The sequence below is a fragment of the Eptatretus burgeri genome, chromosome 5 (assembly GCF_056783735.1).
Source record: "Eptatretus burgeri isolate ZD-2024b chromosome 5, Ebu_testis_v1, whole genome shotgun sequence".
In the NCBI taxonomy this organism is placed as follows: domain Eukaryota; kingdom Metazoa; phylum Chordata; class Myxini; order Myxiniformes; family Myxinidae; genus Eptatretus; species Eptatretus burgeri.
Window position 1 is genome coordinate 72,611,501 of NC_140965.1, and position 27,531 is coordinate 72,639,031.

At 47.2% G+C, this 27,531-nt stretch overlaps 1 protein-coding gene and 1 pseudogene across 8 annotated transcripts in view; both read left to right on the plus strand.

The window, feature by feature from the left end:
* Positions 1-670: 670 nt before the first annotated feature.
* Positions 671-2,260, plus strand: LOC147026686 (uncharacterized; annotated as a pseudogene).
* A 15,491-nt stretch (positions 2,261-17,751) lies between these two features.
* Positions 17,752-27,531, plus strand: part of LOC147026687 (histone-lysine N-methyltransferase EHMT2-like) — a 189,557-nt gene continuing 179,777 nt past the window's right edge. For 3 of the 8 annotated variants that reach the window (XM_085882389.1, XM_085882390.1, XM_085882395.1), the window contains exon 1: positions 18,765-19,090. In XM_085882389.1, coding sequence (XP_085738515.1) covers positions 18,956-19,090 — 135 coding nt within the window. In that variant the 5' untranslated portion in view covers positions 18,765-18,955. Of the gene's footprint in view, positions 17,999-18,095; positions 18,329-18,376; positions 18,681-18,751; positions 19,091-27,531 lie in introns of those variants that run through there. The other 5 variants (XM_085882392.1, XM_085882393.1, XM_085882394.1 and 2 more) reach the window with 5 other exon arrangements.

A 27,531-nucleotide genomic window follows, 5' to 3' on the forward strand; every position in this document is an offset into this window, starting at 1 on the left:
AAAATGTTTATTAGAGCATCGTTTTTATTTTCTAGGTATATACTAATGACCACAATGTATTGGATAAAATAGGTTTGATGAGTTACGATTTTCTGTTGCCATGGTAACCATCTAAAATGACCATTCGGATGTTTGAAATAAGTGTTAAAGATATATAACATAAAACCGTACATTTTTGGCCTTAGTTAAATGTTTTCTAACCCTGAGATCATGATGGGATGGATATGATAAATAAACTGTTTGATGTTGCCATGGTGACCACAAAGATGCTACCATAATGGGTACTGTAATGTGTTGATAAACATGTTTTTTCTACTAATATCACATTGATTACCATTACGTTTCAGATATTCTGATGACAATAGGTGTCTAAAGTGGGAATGACATGATGTGACGTGTACAGAGCATTCTTTCTCTCCCTAAAATTGTCAACATTAATATTTTCTTTCTTTGTTTTAATCTAGAGCTAAACCATGGAGCAGGGCTGCGTCTTTAAGTTCCGGTATGGCACTGAGTGTGATGAGAAGACATCGCTCTCATAGACTACTGGTGTGGCACGAATAGAAATGATTATCAATGCGAGCAAAGTTTATGGGGACACCTTGCATGTAGAACTTCAAACACAGCTTGCTGAAAATGAGAACTTGAAGATCTACGACCACAGAAGGTCATGCTGACTGTCACCAGAAACAAGATACAACTCATCGATCTAATATGCGAGGACATCGCATCCCACAAGGATGACTTCACACAGCACAAGCTTGTTCTCACTGGAAGTGACCCTGTGCCAGTGGAGATTAATAGTGGTGTCATCATGAAGCACCAGGACATGAAAACAATGCAGGAGGAGCCGGATAACATGATTGTTCAACAAGTGGCAGAGGTGAAGGCTAAGAAAGTGCATGTGGTTGCAGACGACACTGACATCTTTGTTCTTTTGCTTCACTTCTGTTGCCAAGGTGGCATACCAGCTTCAACCTCTGTCTTGATGGTTTCGCCAATTCATGGTCATGCAGCGATTGATATCAATGCCACCGTTGACCAGCATCGTGAAATCACCCCAGACCTGTTAGCAACACATGGACTCACTGGTTGCGATACAGTGGCAACATACTTCGGAATTGAAAAGGCTGTGGCACTCTTTGTTGTGGCATACTGCTCTTTGTTGTTTAGTTTCGGCCATCAAAGCGGTCGTTTTGGAAGCTATTTAAGGTGGTTACCATGGCAACAGAAAATCATAAACTCATTCATCCTTTTTATCGAATTTATTGTAGTCAATGTGATATAGCTTGGAAATACAAAGAGAGTCCTGAGAGCTGGCGTTCATGCCCTAAGCTATATAGGTGACACAAGTCGCGTTCTGTCGGAGGTCACCTCACAGGCAACACCATTCATTCTGGCCTGTTATGGCCAGACAAAATGTACATCATTGACAGAGGCACGCCAGAAAATGTGGGTAAGCAAAGTGGGCCGGAGTGTGGCTGGTGCACCAAAGCTGGCTACTTTGCCTCCAACAAATGAGGCATTCAAGGAAAATGTGGCCCACGCTCACCTTCAGGTGGCAGTCTGGAGGAATGCACTGCAACCAGATCCACCAAGAATGCATCCAACAACATTTGGATGTTCACGGGAAGATGGCGCCAAAACACTTTTCCCAACAACTCTTTCCAGTGACATCCCCCTCGCACCAGATGATTTACTGAAACTCGTCAGATGTTCTTGCAATAGTGAGATCCCACGCAAGACACCAAGATGTGGTTGCAACAGTGCAAACCTTGCCTGCTCAGTGTTCTGTGCATGTCAGGGTGGCCAGGGTTGTTTCAACGAAAGAACAAAGCAGGTTCTACAGGCAGACAACGATGACGAAAATGACTAGATGTCTCTCAACTGAACCCGGGGACGTATACACATCTGTATCCATCTGCAAATACCCAATGACCCATTGTGTCAGAACATTAATTTTGTGACACCACTCTAAACTGAAATGCCTGCAAGCCAAATCTTGAACCTGTGCAGATAATGAGGGCTAAGATACATCTTGACTCCTCTGATAGCTGAAGATATATTGTTTTCTAACATGAACATTCGTGTGTGCTCACGTAGTTTCTTTAATGGTAGTTGTCACCTACATGTAATCTATGGTATTCTCGATGCAATTCCATTTTTGATATTCTTTGCAATCTCTGTGGTCAATTTGATAGCATTTCCTGTGGTCATCTTGTATGGCCCTAAATGATAATATCCAGGAACAAATCATACTGCTCTTTGTTGTTTAGTTTCAGCAATCAAAGCGGTCGGTTTGGAAGCTATTTAAGGTGGTTACCATGGCAACAGAAAATCTTAAACTCATTCATCCTTTTTATCGAATTTATTGTAGTCAATGTTATATAGCTAGGAAATACAAAGAATGTTCTATTCATATTATCTTGGACGTTATGGCAGTTTTGTCATTTTTACCGCCTTTATGGTGGCCATATTGCTTAATTACCACAGCAACGGTACATCCAATACTTCTCAAACCCTTTCTATTGAATCCATTTGACACAAAAACATATATCCTTGCCAAAACATCATTGCTTTATGGCAGAAAACATGAAAATAAGAATTTTCAAATTTTAGTCCTTTGCGGCAGCCATCTTGGACGCCATCTTGAATATTTAAAATTGCTCAAGGGTGACAGATTCACACCACCCTAGATCTCATTATATACACCCCAAAGATGAATAATCAGCAGAGAAAAAAAATTATATCAGAGAATTAGGAGTCACTCCCCTTGGCTGTCAAAACTGAAGTGGTTGGAGGGACAAATAAGCTCTGAGGATAAACACCGGTCAACATGCTGAGTGCCTTCTCAAAATGGCATGAAAAATCACCCAGAATGACACCAACGAGGGAATATAAGAAGCAGCGTTGTAATTGTCACCAAGATAACAGTAGTGCAATGTCCGACAGGGAGATCCCACGAATAGTTGATGGAATTCTGCCGAGACGAATATCTCCATGGATATGTTTGAGAAGAGAAGCAGAATATCCACTGACCAGCGCACAGTGGATTGAAGTAGACTCGTCATGGGAAGGCCAATACCTCCATGGGTTCTCCTACAAAAACCCCAATTCCTCCTTCACTTGGTATGTCTGTTTGAAAATGATATTCACCACTTAAAATGGGGTGTGGCAGCTCAAGAGAACATGTTGACGCCCTCTTGCTCTCCTTCTTCTCCTTCTGTTCTGAAACGGTTGTTTCCTTCTCCTCGTGTTGTTATCTGTGTTGTTACCCCATGCATGCAAAGCGAAAAGTGGGGTAAAGCAATTTGTTCATGTCCGTCTGTCTGTTGCAGCAGGTTGATCAGAATCTCAAAGAGATGGGGATGGGCCAGACATCTGCCTGGGGGATGGCCAGACGGAGGCCCCTGGAGTGCCGGCAGAAAGTGGACACAGTGACCTGCTGCTCTGGTGCATGCTCCGATACCTGTCCTGTCTGTCTGTCTTTTCAGTTTATGATTGAGGAACAACTTATTTAAATCGAATTTATATTTTGAACATGAATAGAAAGACCAGTCTTTCGTTTGACTGTATTTTTGCTTTGAAAGAGTGAGATAACATTTTTACTGTGCCTGCCTGTCAGTCAAACTAAATTGAAAATCATTCCAAACAGGAAACTTACTCTTTTTTAATGATGTCATTATGGGCACATACAATAGGCATGAATAACTAATGCAATGTTTTTGTTGGGGTGATGTAATAGACACTGGGAAAATGGTGGTAAAACTGAAATTTATTTATTTTTTTACACCTTTAAACCTCTTAAAATTTTATTTAAATTTAATTATGTATTAGAACACTGTATTGTTGCAGAGCCGGGTGTGGGTTGCAAGCACGACCACTAGGTGGAGCAGGAGGGTCGACTCTACCGAACGCCTGGAATTTAGATCGTACCTTTCGGAAAACTCCGACAGGTACGGGTCCCTTACCGGACCGTGAGTAGTCAATAATTCCACCACGTGGTACAGGGTTATTTACCAATCTTCAAAATACCTAGAGCTCCACGTGGCGAGTTACCGAGTACTCCCACCCTTGACGGCACTCGTACGAGTCGAGCCGTTAGCGTGCCCGACCCGTGCGCAATCCGAGCGGATGGTTGCCGAAGTTCCGTCGCTCCAAACGTACATTTACAGCGGCAACAGCCTTTATAATTCACCAACAAGCATCATGCTCAGCCAATGGAAGAAACACAGCAATGAACTGATACATTTAACAAATGTATTTATTTATAATGGGGGAAAGGGGGGAGCACGCAAGAAGCAGAGTTATCAAACTATAGAAATGAAATGCAAGTAATGTACAAGGCACTTAACAGTTGCCACTTAAAGACGGGCCCACACACAGACACACAGACAAACGGACCCCAATAGTCTTTATTGGAGGCCTCCAGCTCGAGGATAGGTGAGCTAAAGACCAGAGCCTGCGCTTGGATCTGTCCACCTTGTGTGGTCTTCGACGATCCGGCTCAACAGGACTCGAACCCGCAACACGACGCCACTCCAAGCACCGGGCGCCGCGCTCTCCAACCGGCCACGCACCAACCGACCAAGGCCAAGGATGAGAGGCGACGATGATCCAGCTCGCTGGGACTCGAACCCGCAACACAATGATGACCATCACGACCCCAAGACGACAACCAGGTGACAACTAAGACGACCGACCAACCGACCTGGCATTCCTTTATATCTTGTTCTTCCCCGGGGTCAGAAAATCGCCTTCTGAGGCGGCCTCCACTCTCATTGGTCGGCGTGTCGTGAGAACATCGCCTTCTGAGGCGGCCTCCACTCTCATTGGCCGGCGTGTTGTGAGAACATCTCATTGGCCGGCGTGTCGTGAGAACATCGCCTTCTGAGGCGGCCTCCACTCTCATTGGCCGGCGTGTCATGAGAACATCGCCTTCTGAGGCGACCTCCATTCTCATTGGCCGGCGTGTGTGACAACATCGCCCTCTGCGGCGGCCTCCACTCTCATTGGCCGGCGTGTCGTGACAACATCGCCTTCTGAGGCGGCCTCCATTCTCATTGGCCGGCGTGTCGTGAGAACATCACCTTCTGAGGCGGCCTCCACTCTCATTGGCCGGCGTGTCGTGACAACATCGCCTTCTGAGGCGACCTCCACTCTCATTGGCCGGCGTGTCGTGAGAACATCGGCGGCCTCCACTCTCATTGGCCAGCATGTCGTGGGAAGACCGAACTCTGTGGCCTGATTGGACAAGGGGCACGCCCCTGCCTTCCAGGGCGGAGTCTCGATCTGAGTTGATGGAAATCTCCGCCCACAATGGCGTCGGCGTGAGGAAGGGAGGTGAAGGTGAGGGTGATGCAAACGAATCTCCACAGCACACACGTAGTTCCCATTAGACACAGGTCTGGGGGCCCTAACTATAAACACATACTTTCCGATATAACTGTTCTATAGGGACCCTGGCTGTTGTGTGCGATGGGTTCCAGATTCGTAACAGTATAACATAAATCATCATCACAATACTTCCAAGAACCTTCAGTTTTACAGTGCTGTCCTTCATTAAAAAAAAAAGTTCATTCTGGTGGTGTATAAGGGTACTGTTCGGGACTGCTTCTGGACGACTTCAACAGCACTAAACTTTCTAATTTTTTTAGACGATCGTTAAAAATCATTAATTTTATTAAAACTTAAATAACCGTGTGGTGTATCGTGTTTTTATGAACTCTCGTTGTTGTTGCTGTTGTTACCCCACTCATGTGAAGTGAAAAGCAGGGTTAAAGCAATTGGTTCATGTCCGTCTTGTCAGTTTATGATTGAGAAACAACTTGTTTAAATTGAACGTTATATTTTTAACACGAATTGGAACATGGACAGGAAGACAGTGTTATGGTGTAAAAAAAAAAAAAAAAAAACCCGACACCAACTACTTTAGAATGGGAAACCAACCAACACGTTTATTGCGTGACTTTCACGTCATCAAAAACATGGCACCATTCTCCTTGCCGTCAAGCAGCCCCCACCTCTCACTCACGGCAACGTAAAACTCTCCAGTTAAACATGATGCACGCGCGTCACCAACCAGAACAAAGTTCCATGGTGACCAAAGGGTACTGGCTGAAGTTCTGGAGGTGGTACGTTGCGCAGCCTGCTGGGATGCCACTAGGACCCGTACTGGAGCTGGAAAGTGGCTGCACTAAGCTGTCGACGAACACGTAGAGGGGAGGACCAGAAGGACTGGAGCTTGGCGCTATGATGGAGCCACTTAGACCTAACCCAGTCTGAGACACGTATGCCAGGCGACTTCACTCTGTGAGCTCTGTCCTAACTGCTGCTTCATGCGGTGCTGGTGCTGACTGACTCTGGTGTGAACATCAGGTGTGGGAAGCTGAGCTTTTGGTGGACGTAGACTATCTAGTGGCAGTTGCAGCTCCCACTCCAACATTAGCAGTGCTGGCAAGACCCCTGTGGTAGTGTAGTGTGCTGCGTTGCTCTGTGGTACAGGAGGGTCGAGAGGAGAGCTGTCTGAGATGCACAACCTTGGACCAGGTGCGCTCGTATGTCATTCTTGAGGGTTTGTTTAAACCGCTCGACCCACCTCCCACACCCCTCCCCCCAGCCTGTGGGTGATAGACAGCTGTACGGATGTGCTTGATCCCCCTGTCACTGTGGAATGTGGAGAACTCGGCCGAGATGAACTGTGGCTCATTTTCTGTTGGAATGATCTGAGGCAGCCCCCAACGGGAGATGACAGTGTCGAGGATGTGGATTATGACCTGGGAGGTTACCGAGCCCACCGGGAAGACCTCAGGCCATTTGGAATGGAGATCATAGATGACAATGAGGTAGCGCTGGTGGTGGGGTATGCCATGGATTTGCCCCACAGATATCCATCTGCAGACGGTCCCAGGGTCTAGAAGGCCAGGTCAGTGATTGCAGAGGTGGTGGGGTTGGTTGGCCCGTTTTCCCACCGAGCAGGCAAGCTGCACAATCCCTGACCATTACCTCCACATCGTGGTCGATACCAGGCCACCACACCAGGTCCCGGCAATGCTACTGCTCTCTCTGACGATACCCAGGTGTCCCTCATGCGCCATAGGCAGCACTCGTGCACGCAGAGTATATGGTATGACTGTGCAGTGACCTCGAGCCACACAGGTGTCATTCCAGCATGACAGCTTCTCCTTGATCCTGGAAAATGGTGTGAGTTCATTGGGCACTCGGGTAGGCCAGCCTCCTGCGATGTAGGAGCACAAGGTGCAAAAGAGGGATCCTCCACAGATGCCTGCTGGAGTTCGTGGAGGGAAACCGCAGCTTGGAAAGGGCTGTGCAGCAGTTGGATCAAGTCGTCCTCCATGTCCACTGGCTGGCTGGCAGGTGCGGCAGCGACCACAGCTCTAGAGAGCAGATTTGCTGCAACGTTGTCCCATCCTGGGGTGAAGTTGTACTGTTGGAGGAGATCTGTACAGTCAGAGCGGTCTGTGCCCTGTACCTGAGGTGGACATCAAGGCTGTAAGAGCCTGTAATCTGTGTAAAGTGTGAATACCCAGCCATATAGGTACATGTGCCAGCATTCACAAGCCAGACACATGCCAGAGCCTCACGCTCCCCCACCAAATACTTCTGTTCGGTAGAGCTCAATGCCCGAGAGGCGAAAGTGATGGGCTTCTCCGTCCCATTTTGAAGTTGGGAGAGGATGGTCCCCAACGCTGTGGCAGATGCGTCACAGGTGACCAAGGTGGGACTGGCGAGGTTGAAATGTGCCAGGATGGGTGCTGTGGTGAGCTGGCGCTTCAGCTGGCGCACAGCCACTTGGCAGTCCGCGGTCCAAACCCATGGAGCTTCTTTCTTCAGCAGCTGGTGCAGGGGCGATGTCGTGGCTGAGTCCTGCGGCAAGAAGCAGAGATAGCATGCTGTCATGCCCAGAAATGAGGCGAGCTGTGCAGCTGACATAGGCTCCGGAACGCGGTGGATCGTGTCCGTGTTTGATTGTAGTGGAGAGGCGCCGTGAGTTGAGAGCCAGAACCCCACAAACTCAATCTCCAGCACAGCAAAGATGCACTTCTTCTCGTTGAGCATGCGGTTGTGCTGGACTTGTGGAACACCTGGCAGTGGCGCTCGTCATGGATGGAGACGTTGGGGGCCGTGCACCACAATGCCATCCAGATAAATGGACATTCCTGGGACGCCGGCGAAGATGGACGACATGATCTTCTGGAAACAGCTGGGCGCTGAGCTCAGCCTGAAAGGCATACAGGTGTAGTGAAAAATGCCAGCATGTGTGACGAAAGCAGTGAGGTTCCTGCTGCGAGGGTCTAGGGGAACCTGGAGGTAGCCTTGTCACAAGTCCAGTTTACTGAAAACCATGGAGCTTTATAAATGGGTGAGCTCCTCTGTTGTTGGAAGTGGATATTTATCCGGGATGATGGCTGTGTTCACAGCACGCAGATCCATGCAAATGTGGAGCCCACCCCCCCCCCCCAACTTCTTTTTTGCTGTTACCAGGTTTTCGATCCACAGCAAGGCATTGATGGGCTCAATGATCCCAGAATCCAGTGTCGGGCTTTCAGCTTGGCCGTCACTTCATCCCGCAGGGTGAGGGGGCATATGGCGCAGTGGCTGGATTACTGGGGTCACCATGGGGTCCACTTTGGGCTGGTGAATGAAGGCTGAGAGGCAGCCCAGACCACCAAACAGCGCCGGCCATTGTCGCTGTTGGGGGGAAGCAACCTGCAGGATCTCCGTGTCACAGTTGTCGGTCAAGGAGAAACTGAGTCCCATGAAGAGGTCGAGACCCAGGAGGTTGGTCCCCTTTCGCGTGATGTGGAACGAGAAGGCCAATTGAGACGTGGTACCGCAACGCACCGGCAGCTGCAAAGAACCCAGGACTTCAATTCTGGCCTGTCCATAACCACTCAGAGCAGTAGAGGAGAGCTGCAGTGGTATGTTCAAATAGAACCGCTTGTAGGTGTCTAAATTGATCAGAGACACCTTAGCTCCAGTGTCCAGGAGCAAGGGCAGGCAGACATCCCCGTGGTACACAGAGCATGTCTTAAAGCCAATAAGGTTGGAAAGCACAGTGTGGATTGTGGCCAGCCGTGGATGTGGCTGCTGGGCAGGAGTCGCTGCTCGAGCCGAGCGACACCACCTGGCAAAATGGTTCGGCCTATTGCAGTTTCTGCAGGTTTGCCCCCGTGCTGAGCAGTCAGGGGCTCTGGCCTCATGTCTGGTAGACCCACAGTTTCCACAGTGCTGCCTAAAACGAGCAGGCCGTTGCTGCGCTTGCTGAACAGGGAAGGTCCTTGTCCTATTGCGGTGAGGCAGGCTGTATTTTCTTCACTGCAGGTTCAGTAACTGTAGTCGACGATGGAGCTTCAGCAATTTTAGCAGCACATGTTGCAGCAGACTCCACTAGGCATGCCAATTGAATGGCATTGGAAAGAGATAAATCATCAGATTCGAGCAACAGTCTCTCACGCACTTGCACACTGAAGGTTTTTTCGAAAAATAAATCCCGAATCAATTCGTCATGAAGTGATCCTAATTTGGATGGCAACGCCAATTCCTGTAATGCAGCCGAAAACTGTAAAATGGATTTCCCTGGTTGCTGGCTTCACTGTTGGAAAGTGAATCTCCTGAGGAGAACACTGGGCAGTGGTGAAATGTGCTTTGAGAGCAGCGACAGCCTCATTGTATGGGTCTGCCGGTCCTAATGTGGAGAAAACGCTCTGTCCCTCTGTCCCGAGGTAATGTAACAGCAGAGCGCATTCACGGGCGTCACTCAAATCTTCCAGGCCGAGGGCGAGAAAATATATCTGGAAGGATAAGATCCAGAGGTTCCATGAGATTGGCGGCTCGCCGGGCAGAGCCAGAAAGGCAGGTGGGGTTGAAAGCAAAATATCCGCCATCATCGTTGCCAATGTTACGGTGTCAAAAACCCACACCAACTACTTTAGAATGGGAACCCAGCAACACGTTTATTGTGTGACTTGCACATCATCAAAAACATGGCGCTGCTCTCCTTGCCATCAAGGAGCCCCACCCCTCACTTCCGGCAACATAAAACTCTCCAGTTAAACATGATCCACGCGCGTCGCCAACCGGAACAAAAGCACATAACTGAACATAACAGACAGGTTTGCTGTTTTACAGTACTTTGCGTCTGGATTCATCCTGATTGTACATGTGCAGAAAGGAGTGGTGAGATCATATTTTGACTCGGTCTGCCTGCCTGGCAATCAAACACAATTGAAAATCATTCCAAATAGTAAATTTACTGTTTTAAGGATGTTATAAAGGACACAAACATCAGGCATGAAGAACTAATGCAAACTGTTAAATCGGGTGATGTAATAGACACTCGGTAAAACCCGGAATTAAATTATTTTTAAGCCTCTAAACTTCTTTAAACCTTTGTTTAAATTTAACACAAGAGCACAAATATCCTTCATAATGCTTCCAAGAACCTCCAGTTTTGCAGTCCTTGGACAAGTTCTCTAGGGTGGTGTATAGAATAGGAGCTGTGAAGCACAGCCCCTGAGAAGTGGGTGCAGCATGGTGAGAGGATGTATCACAGGGTGAAGAAGAGACCACCGATATGGCTATGTTTGATGCTGATTGACGCTGCATACGCTGCATTCGAAAGTGATCAATAAAGCCTCTATCTCCTAAACTGTGAATCAACGTCATCTTATTCCGGAATACAAGGGTGGTGTATAAGACTGCTTCAATAGCGCTAAACTTCTGGATTTTTTTTTTAAACCATCTTTAAAATAATTGTTTTTAATATTGAAGTCTCTAATAATGTAATGTGTTATTTTTAAAGGGGACAACAGGACATAGAACTATTTTTTTGCATTGTTGTGACTGAACAGGAAACTTAACAGCAAAGGTAGCCTTTCCCATGCATAATTAACTGAATATATTGGTCCGTAACAGCATTCGTAGGCATTTCAAGAATTGCACGGTAACTCCAGCATTGATGTGACCACCGTTAGACATTGAGCAAAGTGTTTCAAGAGCAGAGAAACCGATATCGACGACGAGCCTCAAAGTGGTCGGCCTACAACCGCAGTGACACCAGAAAACAAGTCAGATTGACGTGCTCATTCAAGTGCATTGTAATTGACAGAGACTATATGGAAAAACAACCTCATATTAACCACATGTGTATACATATTCCTTGTAATTTCCATTGTACAGTAATTGGAATTATATTTAGTGACAAACAAAACAAGAAGCATTACTTTTGTACCAACCCTTGTACAACCCTGATTGTCAGGGCAGGCCAGATTAGAACTGAGTTGCTACAGGTACCATGTAAACCTGCACTATCCTGTTTCATAGTCGGATTGTCAGTGATTAAACCGTCTCCCCCACCAGGTTTCCTGGTGAAGAGGGTGTGTGGATATGAACACCCAGCAGGATTAAAAACAAAACCTGTCAAAGGGCGGAGGAGCTCCTTGTGAGCCAATCGCCATCCACATGTAGTGCCCAACTATGTCTGCGGACGTCCGCCTGCAGTTGGGTTACTTTTTTTAGGAGGTTGGTGGCAGGATTTGCACTCCAGGCAACGTAAAACCCTGCATTCCGCAAAACACACAAATGCAAAGAAAACTGAAAACCCACTCCGTGGGAGTACCTCCTGTGCTGCTGACCTTTGCAGGGCAGCTCACCGGATGATGGGATTGAGGCAAAGCTTTCAGGACCCCCATTCCTTGATGATGGGAGGAAAACCATGGGGTAAACTTCCTGGGTCAGATTGTGGTGGTGTGTGGCGGAGTGGTGCTGGGGTGTCGTCCACCATCCCAGCCTAGGCTGGATGTTGGCAAGCTCAAGGATGAGAGGGTATGTGTGGAGTTTGCGAACAAGCTGACTGGGGATTTGGGGGTCTGAGTGCTTTGTGGGATCCTGAAGAGTTGTGGAGTGCCTTCAAGACCATCATCCTTGATGTTGTCGGTGAATGTCGTAGAACTAACTGAAGGGCGAAGAGGAATTTTGTCTCTCAACGGACAACTGGATACCATTGACCAGTCGCAGTGCCAGGCTTATTGACAGAGCTGAACTGTTCAGGGAGTTGAGGTGTAAAACTGTATGTGTTCTGAGGGAGGACAAAGAGGCCTATGTGCGAGGAATCTGTGAGGGGATAGAGCATCACCTGTGGTCAAGTAATTCTCGTCCTGCTTACAGGGGAATTCACGCATTGCGTTCCTCCAAGCGTGTACTGTGTATCGGTGTGCTGCAGTAATCGAGGAGGGGGTGGGCTCGACAGTGTCGTCGTTGATGCAGCTTCTTTTACATCGCCTTATTTTACACATTACATTAGTTATTCGTGCCTGTTGTTTGTGTCCTTTATGACGTCCTTAAAAACAGTAGGTTTCCTGTTTGGAATGATTTTCAATTTTGTTTGACAGGAAGACAGAATTAAAAAAAAAATCACACCCATGTCCGAAGAAAGTGGTTCAGTTTGGCATTTTTAATATGAAATCGGCAAAGCCTAGAAGCAGATGAAACCAATTAGAATTACCCTTCAGTACCTCCCTAGAATTATCCCTTGGAATCACTCTTTAGAACACAGTATAATTATTACCATTTAGAATTACCTTTGAGCACCCATTGGAATTACCCTTCAGAACATATTAGAATTACCATTTAGAAATACCCTTTACATATATGATTAAGATACCTACATATGATTGTCTTATACCACGGAGCCACCACTTTTGTCTTCTATTTCACTGTCAATGGCATAGTTGAGCTACAGAGCTAGAAATCCCAGGAAACAAATACCATGACAACACCACCAAACCCTGAAAAGGAAAACGGTACAGGTGAAAAAACAAAGAAATGGCAAGAAGTAAAAGTTGTATCAATCTTTTTGAAACACCCTGTATATAATTACACTTTAGAACACTTTGGAATTAAACACGGTGGGTTACAAAGGTTCTTCTTCGTCATTTTTGATGGATGAATGGATGGAAGGAAGGACATATCCAAATATTGAAGCGGCTTCACCGCTTTAAAATTATCCCACTCCTCCTCTCTGCGCCTGCCTGATCCAGTCGAATTCAGAGTAAAAGTACTGTTAAACCACATGCTTTTTTTTTCTGATTTATGGTCGAAATGCTAGTATACTATTCAATTGAACTGAAATAATTCCTTGGTCATAAACTGACGTTTGTAGACACAGACAGAGGTGATACAATTGCTCAACCCCACTTTTTGCTTCGTGTGCATGGGGTAATGACATATTGGTCACAAGCAACACAACTGAAATGGGACTGTATTGAGCACATCACGAGAAGAACACAATCAATCGATGCAGGACAGGAATTACAAACTGGAAATCTGGAGAAGGACCTGTAAGCAGCAGAGGAAGACCAACGATTCGGTGGAGAGACTAAATTGAAAAATTCGCTGAAGTTTAATTGCCCGGAATGGCAGAGGATAGAGAAAAATGGACCATGTTGAGGGAGGCCTTTATCCTGTAGTGTGTGGGAATAGGCTGGGCTCATCAAGTCAAGGCATGTTTGAGCAGAAAGTCAAGTTGGTCTGGCAGTTTTAGTAGCACTTCCTTTGCCAAAAGCACATGTAGTAAATATTACAATACAAAGCAAGTTAGAAAAAAGTTTGTGTGTGGTCTGATTCACAAGTAATTCTTCCTGTCTCATCAAGCTTCTTTGAGAAAATTGGCGACAGCAGTGCTGAGGTAATTTTCAAATCAAGATGGTTTGGCAAAACCCAATGGAAGCGCAACAGACTCGGTTACGTACACCGAATTTGCCGTTCGACGGAAGTAGCAACAGCGGGTCCTTAGTTGATTTGAACTTTGTAATATATATTTTTTTACTGGTGCTTTACAAATCATCTGCGGTTTTCATCCGATTGCCAGACTGTGTATCTTGCAACCGAAACTTTGCTCAAATACGACGAAGTCCTAACACGTCTACTTCTTTAACGGCTCCAATTATTACCACCTTCTTGTGGGGTTGGCCGGAGAAAGTTTTTGGCCCGCCTTCAAACGACGTACTGGTATGGCCGAGCAGGAATTTGTCATATGTGCCGGGTGGCGGCGATAATACACGTACTCTTCATGAAGGACACCGTGGGATCTTCACCATCCGCCGACTGACGTCAGCAGATGGGACACCCAGTTTAACATCTATCCGACTGATGCCTCGCCCTGACTGTGAAATACCAGGACGATGGTTCACAGATCGGACGAGAATTGCATGCAGCCGACACCACTCAGAGACGATTGCACATAACTGTACCTCGACTCGGCTATCCTGCCAGCCCAACGAGGATCATCCGTAAATTCATGGAAATTATCATGAAATAAATCGAAGAATTCCAGTACAATTTTCCAAATGTTAAAGATGTATCGCAGTACGTCACAGATGCTGTGAATGAGTTCGTTTAAAAAAATAAAACAATAATCAAATTGCAGGTGTCAAAAAAAAACAAAAGTTAGACTTTCCACCTGAGATGACTGCTACCAAGATCTGACAGTGTTTACACCATCACCTGTGTTTTTTGTTGTTGTTTTTTGAAACTCCTTAAAGCCTTTGTCAAAACTCTTTCATTCTTGTTCTGTTTTCGTGAAAGGAATCTCACACAGAATGAAGAATAATACTCAATATCCTGAGTCGTAGGCAAATCTATCCTGCCAACCTTTTAAAGGTTCATGAGTGCTCATCTTACGAAACAGACACTGTGTTTTTGGGGCTTGTCCTTTGGGATGGAATCTCAAGGTCAAGTTCCAAAATCTGTATTTTACATTTTTATCCTCTGTCCACACCTCTTATTATATTCCCTTACATCTTACGAACCGTCATGTAATATCCCAGCAATGCAGCTCACTGATAGACACCCTTGAAGTTTGGCTCCCTGGTGAACATTGTCCTCTTAGTGCTTGCCTCTTGATGCTGTCACCTCGAGTTCGAATCCCATGTGTCGTTTTGCTCTGAATGACCTGATGGGCACCCGAGGGATCCTCTGAATGATCGCTTGACATCGGGAGGGTGACTGCCTATTCCTATGTAAACAAGGACGATGTGTTTTCATTTTCTCAAACCAAATGTTGAGAGTGAGATGCGAAATGCCGTGCGGAAGAGGGTGAAGCGACAGTTCGAGCATGTGCCCCTCTTTTAAAGCGAGAGCTACGGGTTACACTGACTCTACTATATTACCTTCCCTCACTTTCTTTTCTGCGGTGGTTCGCATAGCCCTCTCAACATTTGGTTGAGAAGCTTTGTCCTCATTTGTCCACTGACGTTGACCTCCCTACTCCACTTTTCCATCCTATATAAGCAAGTCTGGAGTGGTTTCGTTTTGTGTTTTATTGAGGGGAAACAAACCATTCAACGGTTTTTCGATGACCCATTTTGTGGTGGATCTGCCATCGTTGACCTATTTCCGTGGAGGATCTTCAGACGGTCGCCTTGCGCAAAAGACCTGGCTCTGGCGAGCGAATTTCCAGTGACAGTTGGACGCTTGCCTTCGACTTCATCACTTGTGATCATGTTCGGGGAGGATGTGCACCAGTGCTGCAGGGGGGAGGTCTCACAGGATGATGCAGAGGTATGAGCCCACTTACCTTTGAGCTAACCACGGTTCGATTCCCGACTCGACGAGATCACCTGCCGGGTCGGTGCTTCGTGGGCAGTGTTCCCTCATCAAGCTTGCCGTCCTTCAGACGGACGTTAGGGTTGGTGTCCCGTCTGCTAGCATTAGCTGGTGGGCGTTAAAGGAGTAGTCGTAGCAGTCGTCGTCATGTATAACAGTGCCATGGGAACACCTGCACGGTGCTAAAAACAAAAAAAAAAAAACACAGAAGAGCATCAGGTTGTTGAGGACAGCACGTTTACCCGATGCATAGCAATGTGTAAAGTATCACAAAATAGGAGTTACTGTCGTTTACAGTCCATGGCTTACTCGAGCTGCACAATCCGCAAGGTAAAGAGAGAGCTTGTCAGAGCGGATTAATCGCATTGATGTACAGTGGGATAGTGCCCATGTTGCACTCTGGTGCAGTGCAGCTTGCCTATTGATGTGTATGCACGATCGTCATTGGACCTGGAGCTACCAATGAGCGATGTCAGTGCAGGCTTCTCATGGGCTTTTAATCTGAAATGAATCGGTAAGCGCAACAACGTGCTTCAGCTTCATTGTGAGCAGACACAGCCATGTTGTCACCAGACACGATTGAAGAGCTCTTCCAAAGGCCCGTGCCATTAAAGTGGAATATAAAACGACCGTATGCTCCCGGCGTGAAGGCGCCGTGCGATGGCTAAGAAAGGCCCGGTCGACTTCTGCTCAAGTGGCATTTGGTTTCCTCCATGGCTGTGCGACCTTGGAGTCATTTAGGCGGAAAAAAAAAACGACCAACAAAAACAACAAAGATGGACGCGTTGTGCTGCACGTTGCTGTTGTAAGATTCGTGAGCACGTGGTAGCAGATGCCCCGATGAACCCAAGTCCGGTTTCTGGTCGAATGTCCGCCGATCCCAGGGTGGAAGGTCCTTTTTATTTGTCTTTTATTAATCAGGACCGAGCGTTTGACTCAATAATGATCCAAAAGTACGTTCTTTGCTGGAACGCGTACAAACCGCAAGCAACGCCGCACGTCTTGCACAAGGAGGTGTGTTGTGCGAAGCGAACATTGCCAAGCCCCCCAGGCGATTATCCTGAGGACGGCCATGACCACTTGGACGGTGGTGTTAACGTCGATGAGGATTTGTGAACACCCGTCGGGGAGCACGGGGAGACCTGAAGGCAGTGGCAATGAGGGGGTAAAGGGCTTGGATCGCAGCCCGGGAAGCGACTGCCATGGGTTGGTGGAACGTGACACGTTGAGCAGCACACATGGGTCCTGGCTTACGTGGTGGCGTGACTACGCCATGACATCTGTTTGCGCACACAAAACGCGACTGAAAAGTACAGGGCACCGTACGAAAGGTGCTTCCTTTCGTCCACAGCTTGTACTGCAAGGACTACATTGCACAACAGCAGCTGTCCACCACTCCTCCCCCCACCCCAACTCAACCACCCCTCCTCCCCCTCACCCCCCTCTTTACTGCACGTAAACCCTTTGTCTCCTGCTAGATGTGTCCACGCGCTCACGACACAATAACCACGAGCACACATGCAATGTCCAGGCCCGTCGGTCATCACAATGAAGCTCTATTGAATCGCCGGGGGGGGGTGGCTGCTGTAAGGGACGAGTCGAACTCGAGCACCCAAGGGTCACCGCAGTCGTCCTTGTGGACACACCACGTGCTTCCCCCGCACCTCCTCTCGGGGCGAACACGGTGTCGCAAAGTGCGTCTGATGAGGCTGAACGCGTCGAGCTGTGTTGCTAATTGCAAGGGTCGTCCGGAGGACTTTCACCAAAGCGGTGTGGGGACACCAGGACGGCTAATGGCCTTCTCGGGTGGACCCGCCGTTTCTGTTGGAACGCAGACCACGTCCACAGGGGACGGTGTGGTAGAAGGGGAGTGGGAGTGGAGGGGGGGGGAGAACCTCACAGACGCTTCCATTTTATCCTCACTTCTCGCAGAGTGTGACGTTTCATCGGAATTCCGAGTGCTAAAGCGATGTGTGCACATTGACGGATGCATGTCATAAACACAAGGCAGCCGAGCTGGGCCACGTTAGCACACACAAACAAATAATTATAATAATAAATATTAAAACATTTCTTACTCCCCCCCCCTCCCTAACCCTCTCGAGCAGACGAGGAATCCTGGAGCTTCAGCCGCAGACAGGCAGGCCGGCGCCTCTATGGGGCCCCCTCGCGTCTCCCCTATTGCTCCTGTGCTCACAGAAGGCCTCGGGCATCAGTTCGGCCTTGGATTGTGACTCGTGGACCGGTCGTTAGGTCGGGGGTCGTCATTAGCACGTCGCTCGTCTTGAGGACCTCGGTCTCGAGTCCGAGTGTCCCCGATCTCCACTCGCGCTCCACACGAGGCATGACTACTTCTAACTCGACGGGCAAGGTGAGCTGCTTATGGTGGTTTACGTGGACGAGACGGTGGGCCCGAAAAGGAGGTAACGGCGGGATGAGGCAAGGCCACGAGAGGAGGGGGTGCTGTTGTGCTCTTCAGCAGCTTGAGACACCATTTCCTGTTTCTCTCTCTCTCTCTCTCTCGTCATCCTCCCCTCATCTTTGTCTCTCTCTCTCTCTCTGTGTGTCTCTCGCATCTCCTGCCGTCACGAAGTGCCCTCCTCTCCTGGCTCTGACACGACAGGCGCTTCTCTCGGGCCTCAGTCACGCTCGTGGAAGCTCAAGTGCATGTCGGCCTGGAGAACGGAGTCCGGCGAAGAGGGTAAGAGAGAGGGGGAACGCACAGACAGCGGGCCAGTTGAGAGGGAAATATTGAGACACGGAAACCCCAGTTAACAAACTCCGCGGCCAAGTTCCGTGTGCTCTCTCTCTCTCGTGAGCCTCGGTGGACTTTTGACGGGCGTAATGGAAGGGGGCCCCGGAGCGAGCATGTCTGCCTGCTCGCGTACGGCCGGCGGTGGGCTCCGAGTAGCGATTCAGGTTGCGGGGCCGCGTTCCGGGAATGGCGCTCGCTCTCACGGGGTTTCCGAGGCTCAGGCGAGTCGAGTCTTCGGCGATGTCCAAAACGAAGCGAGTGAGGCTCCATCGAGCGGCGGTTCCTTCGTCACCAGAAGGTTGTGCAGCCTCGTAAACGAGTAACCGTGTGGAGAGGGAAATGGGGTGGCGGTGGTGGGGGAGGTGGGGGGGGCAGGTCGTGGTGACGACGCTGATGTTCTTGTCCGACGTGTCGGGTGATCTCCATTAGAGCTCTCGCCTTCACCATTTTGTCTCTTCTCGGGGACCATCTCTGTTGTGGAGCTGCAGGCCGACAGAGAGAAAGAGAGAGAGAGAGACAGAGAGTGAGGGAGGGAGAGACGCGCCGCTCTTCTTTTGTCGCCTTTGGGCTTCCATGTCGACGGCACGAAGTCCTTGCAGCCCGTTCGGCGTTCTCGCTCCTCGGGTTGGTAACATGGGCGACGGTTTCCTTCGTGCAGCAACCAGGGCCGTCACTCACGACCAGGGCCGTCTTCACGGGTTGCTTACGGTTGAGTGCGGAGTTTTTACACGTTTATTTCGTGCCTGCGCACCATTATCCTCAGCATTTGCAGACACAGGACGGCCCTGTTTGTGTAGCAATCGCAAGGTGGTGGACACGAGCGAGCAGGCAGGCCTCCGATCTCCGATCTCCGATCTCCAGTCGTTGCAAGCCGTACTTGACGGGCCGCCTCCACCGATGCTGTTGTGCCACTTGTTTGTGCGTTTTCAACGGTCGTTTCGTTCATGAGGTGCACTCACCCATCGGGTCTTTGCAACGTTTCGAAGTGCTTTTCTCAATGAAAGCCGAATTGTGAGGTCACAAAGCAATGGCGATAGAACAAGCAATTTATTTATTTATTTATTTATTTATCACCCCCCCTACCCCCCTGTGTGTCCTTGTGGAGACCGTCCTGCTGTTGTTTGCAACCACGTGACCTGGTTATTGTCAAACATGTGGATAAGTCATCGCACTGACTAGCGATGGCGCTCCCTTTATGGGTTTGGCACGCAACTCAACGACATGAAACTTTTTTTTTATTTTTTATTTTTTTTTTTGCACAATGAAAACTTTGCTCGGGTTTAATGGGGACCCGACGTCACGTCGCCAGTTATCGAGAGTGCCCCCTCACTTACTCGCATCGATGGGTCGAAAATTAATTGAAGTGGAACGTTCATGTTGTCGTCCCATCGGACAGGTGTCACACAATGATCATGCAGTTTCCACCCCCCTCACTTCTAACATCCTATGCTCGTCGTTTCAAAGAGTCTCTTCTTGGTGGCATCATGTGCAGATAAACACTTCCTCTTCACACTTGACAGAATATGTTTTGAATTGTCAGGTGTGTGCGTGTGTGTACATGGGCTGGTTGACTAGCTAATGGGTAGGCACATTTGCCTGTAAGTTGTCTAGCCTGGGTTTGAATCTCAGAGCAGCTATAAACTGCCATCATGGTGTTTCGCAGGCAGGGTAGTTCATCGATGTGTTGTGACCGTCCCTCGGATGGACGTTAAACTGGATGTCCCATCTGCCGACATTACTCGGTGGATGTTAAAGATCGTACGGTGTCCTTAAAGAGTCGTGAGCTATCTCCGGCACCGTGGACTAATGTCAACCTCCTACCTGGACCGTGCGTAGGAGGAAGTGGTTTGGTCTTGTTTGGAGGTTCCATGATACCAGGTTACGCTACTGGCAATCTTTACGGTGTGGTTGCTGTCTGAGCAGAAACCTCTGCATCGTATATGAATCATCCAGGTGGCTTGCAGATACGAAGGGCAACCTTCACGTATATGTTGATGTAGGGTAACGTACCTTGCTTGTGTCCATAAGGACGGATGCTTTGCTCGTCGTACTCCAGCGTGTTTGTTGGTGTGCGTACCAGGACTTTTGGATTCCATCCTTCTTGAGGAAATAATTTGTTTTACCTTAAGTCCTCATTAAGAATTTTCATTACAAGATCTTTTAACATGCTTTGTTTTTGTTTTGTTTTTTTCTTCTGTGGATCATGGCTGGAGTTTTCAATGGACCTCAGACGTATTGATGTCACAACACGTTCACCAGAAGGATGTCTGCAGGAAAATCATAGGTCTGATCCACCATCTTGGGTTCCAGATGCTCTTTGCAATCCCAGCTGACCAGGCAGCTCTGATGGAACGACTGTTTGAGTCAAGTTCGACCATAACCTCTGCCTTGCACATTGATTGTTGAAGAACAAAGAATTATAAATATGTGTTGAAGGAGTTCTCTTGGTTGTTGCAACATGGTTTGCTACGCAGCAGTTGTAACTTTAAGCATCTTTTTAAAAGAGTAAATATCAGAGCCACCCTGGTCAGCTCGAGTTGCAAACAGCATCTGGAAACCAAAATGGCGGATGGAACCCCTGACGTTTTGCCGTAATTCCTTGTCATGATGTCAATAAGGAGATAGGTCCATCATCAGGATATATTGATGATGCTGGTTGGGTATTTTTTTGTTATGGTAGGTACTTGAACCACCTCTGATCTTGGATCCTTCCCTGAATGGGTCTTTTGTCCGATCGACAGCAAATTGAATCTGAACTTTCTTTACCTCCACCACCGAAGGTGGATGGAGATTATGTATTCACCTCTGTTTATCTGTCTGTCAGTCTGTTTGTGAGCAGGATATCTCAAAATGTTGACGGATTTGGACAAAACTTGGTGGGCAGGTTGGGTGTGTGACAAGGACGAATTGATTCGATTTTGGTGAAGATCCGAATCCAGATCCAGATACTAGAATTTTAAAAAGTGATTCTTCACCTTTGAGAGACAGGGCCAAAAAACTACGTAGAGCACGATATTTCAAAAAGTTGTGGACGGATTCGGACGAAACTTGGTGGATGAGTTGGTTCGGTGACAAGAACAAGCCGATTAGATTTTGGTTTAGGTCCGAATCCAAATCCGGCCTATCAGTGGGGTACAAAACAACCAGTTCGGCCTGGTGGAGGTATGCGCTCTACCGAGTGCTGTTCTAGTTTTAATCTTGTCATTGTGATTGAATTGACATGTGTACCTAAGGAATGTACATGCAAAACTGTGAATAGAATCATGACCTTTTTCATTTTATTCCGTGACAATTCTATATTAAATTAATTGGGTTGGTCTGTGAGCATTCCCGTGTGGACCTCTGGCTCATGACATATGGGGATCTCAGGTTCGAATCCCATATACCATGTTTGTTTTTTCATTGCTTATTGATGTCCTTGTCATTTTGGGTTGCTCCACCTGTGTTGATTCGTGAGTTTTGTGGTTAAAATTGTGTATTTTTTGTATGCAGTCAAGGCTTATGGAAGAGCTAAAACGCTGCATGGATCAGGATGCAACAGAACAAAAGGAACAGTGGAAAGTGAGGGGGAGGGGGCATCAACAGTGCAGTAGGAGGACAAAATAGAGGGAGACTTTGGATAAATATTTAATGGGTGTAGGGAGTAATGGGGGCCAGGAGAGGATGCATGGGTTGAAAATATGGATACAAAAGGAAACTCCAAGGAAATTTGGAAGGAGTAGGGATTCGGGTGGGATGGCGTTAACGAGGGTAGAATAGATCATAGTTTTGAATTGGGGATGATCTGAGAAAGTTGTCAACAGTCACGTTGAAGATCTAGAGGGAAGAAGGAGATTGAAGAGAAGGTGAAAGTTGGTTCCAAAGTCGGGGAAAAAAGAGGAACAAACTAGAAGGGCACTTGGTGGAGTGCATACCTCCTCCACGCAATGCCTGATCCCCGAGAACATAGGGGGCCCACCCAATACATTTTTTAGATATCATGCAACAGTCGTGGCCAATAATATTGGCACCCTTGCACTTTTTTCAAATTACTCACAATTTTCTCTAAAAATAAGTTGAAATTGACAAAAGTATTTTGTCTCCACAATTCTTTGTCTCTGTTAATATAACAGAATCTTTTTTTTTTGATTCAGAACTTAATATGTCCTTTCAAATCAGAAAGTAAATAGAAATGGCATTGACAAAATTATTGACACCCTCAACTTAATATTTGGTAGTTCAGCCTTTGGACAAAATAACTGCAGTTAAGCACTTCTTATAGCCATGAATGAGCTTCCTACACCTCTCCACAGGCAGTTTGTCCCACTCTTCTTGTGCAAACTGCTCCAATTCTCCCAGATTTGAAGGGTACCTTCTCCCAACTGCTGTTTTCAGATCCCCCCACAGGTGTTCAATGGGATTTAGATCTGGACTCATTGCTGGCCACTTCAGAACAGTCCAGCGTTTTGTCTTTAACCATTCCTGGGTGCTTTTTGAAGTGTGTTTGGGGTCATTGTCCTGCTGCAAGACCCATGACCTTTGACGGAGACCCAGCTTTCTGACACTGGGTTGAACATTGCGCTCCAAAATGCCTTGACAATCTTCTGATTTAATGATGCCATGCACACATTCAAGACACCCAGTGCCAGAGGCAGCACAGCAACCCCAAAACATCACTGAACCACCTCCATGTTTGACTGTAGGGAGGGTGTTCTTTTCTTTGAAGGCTTCATTTTGTTTTCTGTAAACGTAGAGTTGATGTGCTTCACCAAAAAGCTCTAATTTGGTGTCATCTGTCCACGGGACATTCTCCCAGAAGGATTTTGGTTTGGTCAGGTGTGTTTTGGCAAACTCCAGTCAGGCTTTCTTATGTCTCTCTCAGCAGTGGGGTTCTCCTGTGTCTCTTACCATAGAACCCTCTTTCATTGAGTTGGCGATGGATGGTGTGAGTTGAAAGTGTCATACTGTATCTTGTGTCTGAAGGTCAGCTTGAATCTATTTGGCAGTTGATCGAGGTGCTTTCTCCACCATTCATACAATCCTTCGCTGCAATCTTCGATCAAGTTTTCTCCTGCGGCCACGTCCAGGGAGGTTGGCTGCAGTGCCAAGGCCTTAAACTTCCTGATAACATTGCGTACGGTGGACACAGGAACATCAAGGTCTCTAGAGATGGACGTGTAGCCTTGAGATTTTCCATGCTTGGCTACAATCTTGTGTCTGACTACCTCAGAGAATTCTCTCGTTTTCTTTCTTTTCTCCATGCTCATTGCAGAATACACAGTGACACAAAACAGCAGAATGACTCCTTTTCTCTATTCCATCTGGTTGAATGAGTGATTTTTACATTGCATGCACCTGCAACTCACCACAGGTGATTTCAATTCCAAAGTAAAAGATAATCACCTGCTTGAAATCTAATTGTTTCGAACAACTTCTTAAAAGTGCCAATGATATTGTCCTGGCCATTTTAGGATTTCTGTGTGGAACAAGCTAAGATTTAGTAATTTTTTTTCAGCTTTTTTGTTTTATTCCACTGCAAACCAAAGAAATACATATGTGGATACCAAAATATTTTTTAATTTCAACAATTTTCTGGAAGAAATGGTGCATTATTTGAAAAATAGTGCAATGGTGCCAATATTTTTGACCACGACTGTATATATCGTTTTTGGCCCGATCTCTCAATGGTGAAGAATCACTGATAAGAATTAAATAATTCTCGTATCCAGATTCAGATTCAGACCTTCACAAAATCAAATCAATTCGTCCTTGTCACACACCCAACCTGTCCACTAAGTTTCATCTGAATCCGTCCACAACTTTTTGAGATATCGTGATATATATCAGTTTAGCCCGATCTCTCAATGGTGAAGAATCACTTGAAAAAATTATCAGATCCACAACTGGATTCGGATCTTCACCAAAATTGAATCAATTCTTCCTTGTCACACACCCAACGTTTCCAGCAAGTTTCGTCCGAATCTGTCCCCAACTTTTTGAGATATCGTGCTTTATATTGTTTTTGGCCCTTTCTCTCAATTGTGAAGAATCACTTAAAAATTATAGTAACCGGATCCAGATCTTCACAAAAATCTAATCAGTTTGTCCGAGTCACACACCCAACCTGCCCTGCCAATTTCATCCGAAGCTATCCACAACGTTTTGAGATATCCTACACACAAATAGACAAACAAATAGACAAACAAGAAAATGACATCGTGCAGAGCACGATACTTGCAAGATCCACTCCCCATATCCAAAGGTTGCCATGGATATATCAAATTGTCCATTTCATTAAGATTAAAATTCACATTCTTAATAAAAGCTCAGGTCAATCGGATGAAAATTGATTATTTTTCAGTTGAAAATTGATGATTTTAGAAGTTTGACCTTCAGCTAACCTTTGACCGTTTAATCTCAAGAATAGTTGCTTTCCCAATTCAATAATGCACTCTGAAATTGCTGTTTAATTTCCAAGTCAATCGGATGAAAATTGACGATTTTTCAGATAAAAACTGATGATTTTAGAAGTTTGACTTTGAGTTGACCTTTGACCGCAAAAATAGTTGGTTTCTCAATTCATTGATGCAATATATGCAAATTTTGTTCAAATCTCAAGTCGATCGGATGAAAAATGATGATTTTAGTAATTTGAACTCAAGATGACTTTTGAAATTTGACCTCAAAATCAAAAGGCTTCTCAGTTGAGACTACCTCTACAACTTGGTAAAGTTTCATGACGATCGGTTTAGAATTGTGACCTGTTTGCGATTGATAGACAGACAGACAGTCAGACAGAATAACAAAATCGACTGACCAAAAATCTTCAATCTTGCAAGTTACAAACAAACAGACAGATGGGGGTGAAAACATAACCTCCTAGGTCAGTGTTTCCCAAACTTTTTTGAGTGCGACCCAAATCCAGGTATGGTGAAAATCTCGCGACCCAAGCTTCAATCAGCGTCTTTTTCCACGAAACATAATATCATAATAAAATCAGACAACCAGCGCTAATACATACTATATTAGTGCAAGAGGTGTAATTGCAGCTTCCTTTGCATGATGTCTTCGATGCGGGGCTCGATCTTGCTGAGCGCAATGCGCATGTCGTGGCCGGGGTCGAGGCGATTGCGCGCCTTGGTTTTGATGACCGTCAGTGCCGAAAAGCCTTGCTCGCACAGATACATGGTCGCAAATGGGAGCAGAACATTCATGACTCCAGCACCGATTTTGGGCTTTTCTTTCTTGACCGCAGTCCAGAACTCTCCAAGTGACGCTTTGGCGTAGAGTTTTCGATGGAACTCATCGTGATGCAGCTCGATGAACTCTTCCTGCAGTCCATGGACATCCTCAGACAGGTCGTCAACCTTAGCCTGGAACGGATTCCTGATCCAGTGCTGGGACGCCAGATCTCTGTCCGGGATGTAGCGATCAAACTCGGTGATCAGGTTCTCCAAATGGTTCACCAGGATGGGCTTGATCGCATCGAGCGCTCCAATCTCGTCGTCCTCCCACTCCTCCAAGTACTCGTTCAATGACGGAAATGCTGCTGTTCTTCCGCGCTCCAGTTTCCCCTTCCAGAGCAGCAGCTTTTCCTGAAGGCCGACAGTTTCTCGGAGAGCGTGATGATGTTTTGATCCCTGCGTTGCATGGATGTGTTCAGTTCGTTCAATGAGGCGAAGACGTCGTTGAGGTAGCAGACTTTGAGCATCCAGGGATTCTCATGGAACCGGATGGCATGGCGATGGTTCTTTTCGTTGAGGAATATCTGCAGCTCTGTTCGTAGCTCCACTACACGACGCAGGACCTTGCCGCGGGAGAGCCATCGCACACTGGAGTAGAAGAGGAGATGTTGGAATTCAGACCCGAAGTCAACACACATCTTCTCAAACAGGTGAGAGTTCACGACGCTGGCTTTGACGAAGTTGACAATGGCGACAACCTCCTGCATCACTGCCGAAAGATCCGGTGACAGATGTTGCGCAGCAAGGTTCTCGCGATGCAAAAGGCAGTGGAAAATTCTGACGTTTGGATTGACTTGCTTGACTCGCGCAGTGAATCCCTGTCAAACACCAAGCATCGCAGGAGCGCCGTCGGTGCACAGGCTGACAGTTTTCCCAGCTCAGGAGGCCTTCTTCTTGTTGGAAGTTGTCCACGACGTTGAAGATATCGGTGCCAGTTGTCGTCGTGTTCATTGGCGTGCAGAATATAAATTCTTCCTCGAGGTCCGTCTCACCCTCGTACCTCCCGAAAATCATGAGCTGGGCGTCGTTTCCGACATCCGTCGACTCATCGAGTTGGTAGCTCCATTTTCCCGCCTTCTTCATGCGTGCCACCACCTGGTGGTATCTAGCGAAAGGTCGATGATGCGGCTGCGAATCGTGTTGTAGGATAGCGAGATGGACTGCATTTTCTTGGCTGCGTCATCGCCGTAGAGGAGTCTGGCCATGTCCATGGCTGCGGGCTTGATGAGCTGTTCGCCGATCGTGTGCGGCTTCATCTTCCTTGCGATGCGCTGCGCGACGAGGGTAGGATGCCAGCGTCGCTTGCTTGGCGGCCAAAAGCGCTGGATTCGTCGCCGGCTCAAACCGGTTCTGCTTCAGAGCCGCTTCTCGGCGCTCAAAAAACTCACGATTCTTGTTGACGTGCTCCGCGTGCTTCGTCGCCAGATGCCTCTTCAGTTTGTTTTCCTTCAGCGATTCGTTGGACAGCACTTCGAAGCACAACACACATTGTGGCTTCACAGAACCACGATCACTGATAGAAGTGAAGCCCACATCCAAAAATGCTTGCTTGTAGGAACGCTTTGCCATCCTGCAAAACGAAATAGGCGATTAGATCAGTCAGTGGAGTCAGTGTCAAGGCTCTGACACAAAACACGCAACGCAATGTGGAGCAGAAAACTGCGCTGCACAGTCCAGCCAGCAAGGCAGATCACACAAAACAGCGTCTCGACTTGTCGGTCAGCCAATGTGAATTGACCGGACTGAGTTCGTCACCTCACAAAATTACTTCGGTTGCAGAGAGAGCGAGTAATTAGAAAGGCGAGCTGGCGAAATGATTGGCCTGCAGTTAACCATTTTGGCCGGGTACAAAGTACTGAACGGTACTGAACGGCAAGAGCAGGTAGAAACGGAAGTGTCGCTGCACCTCGGGCTGAATTATCGAGT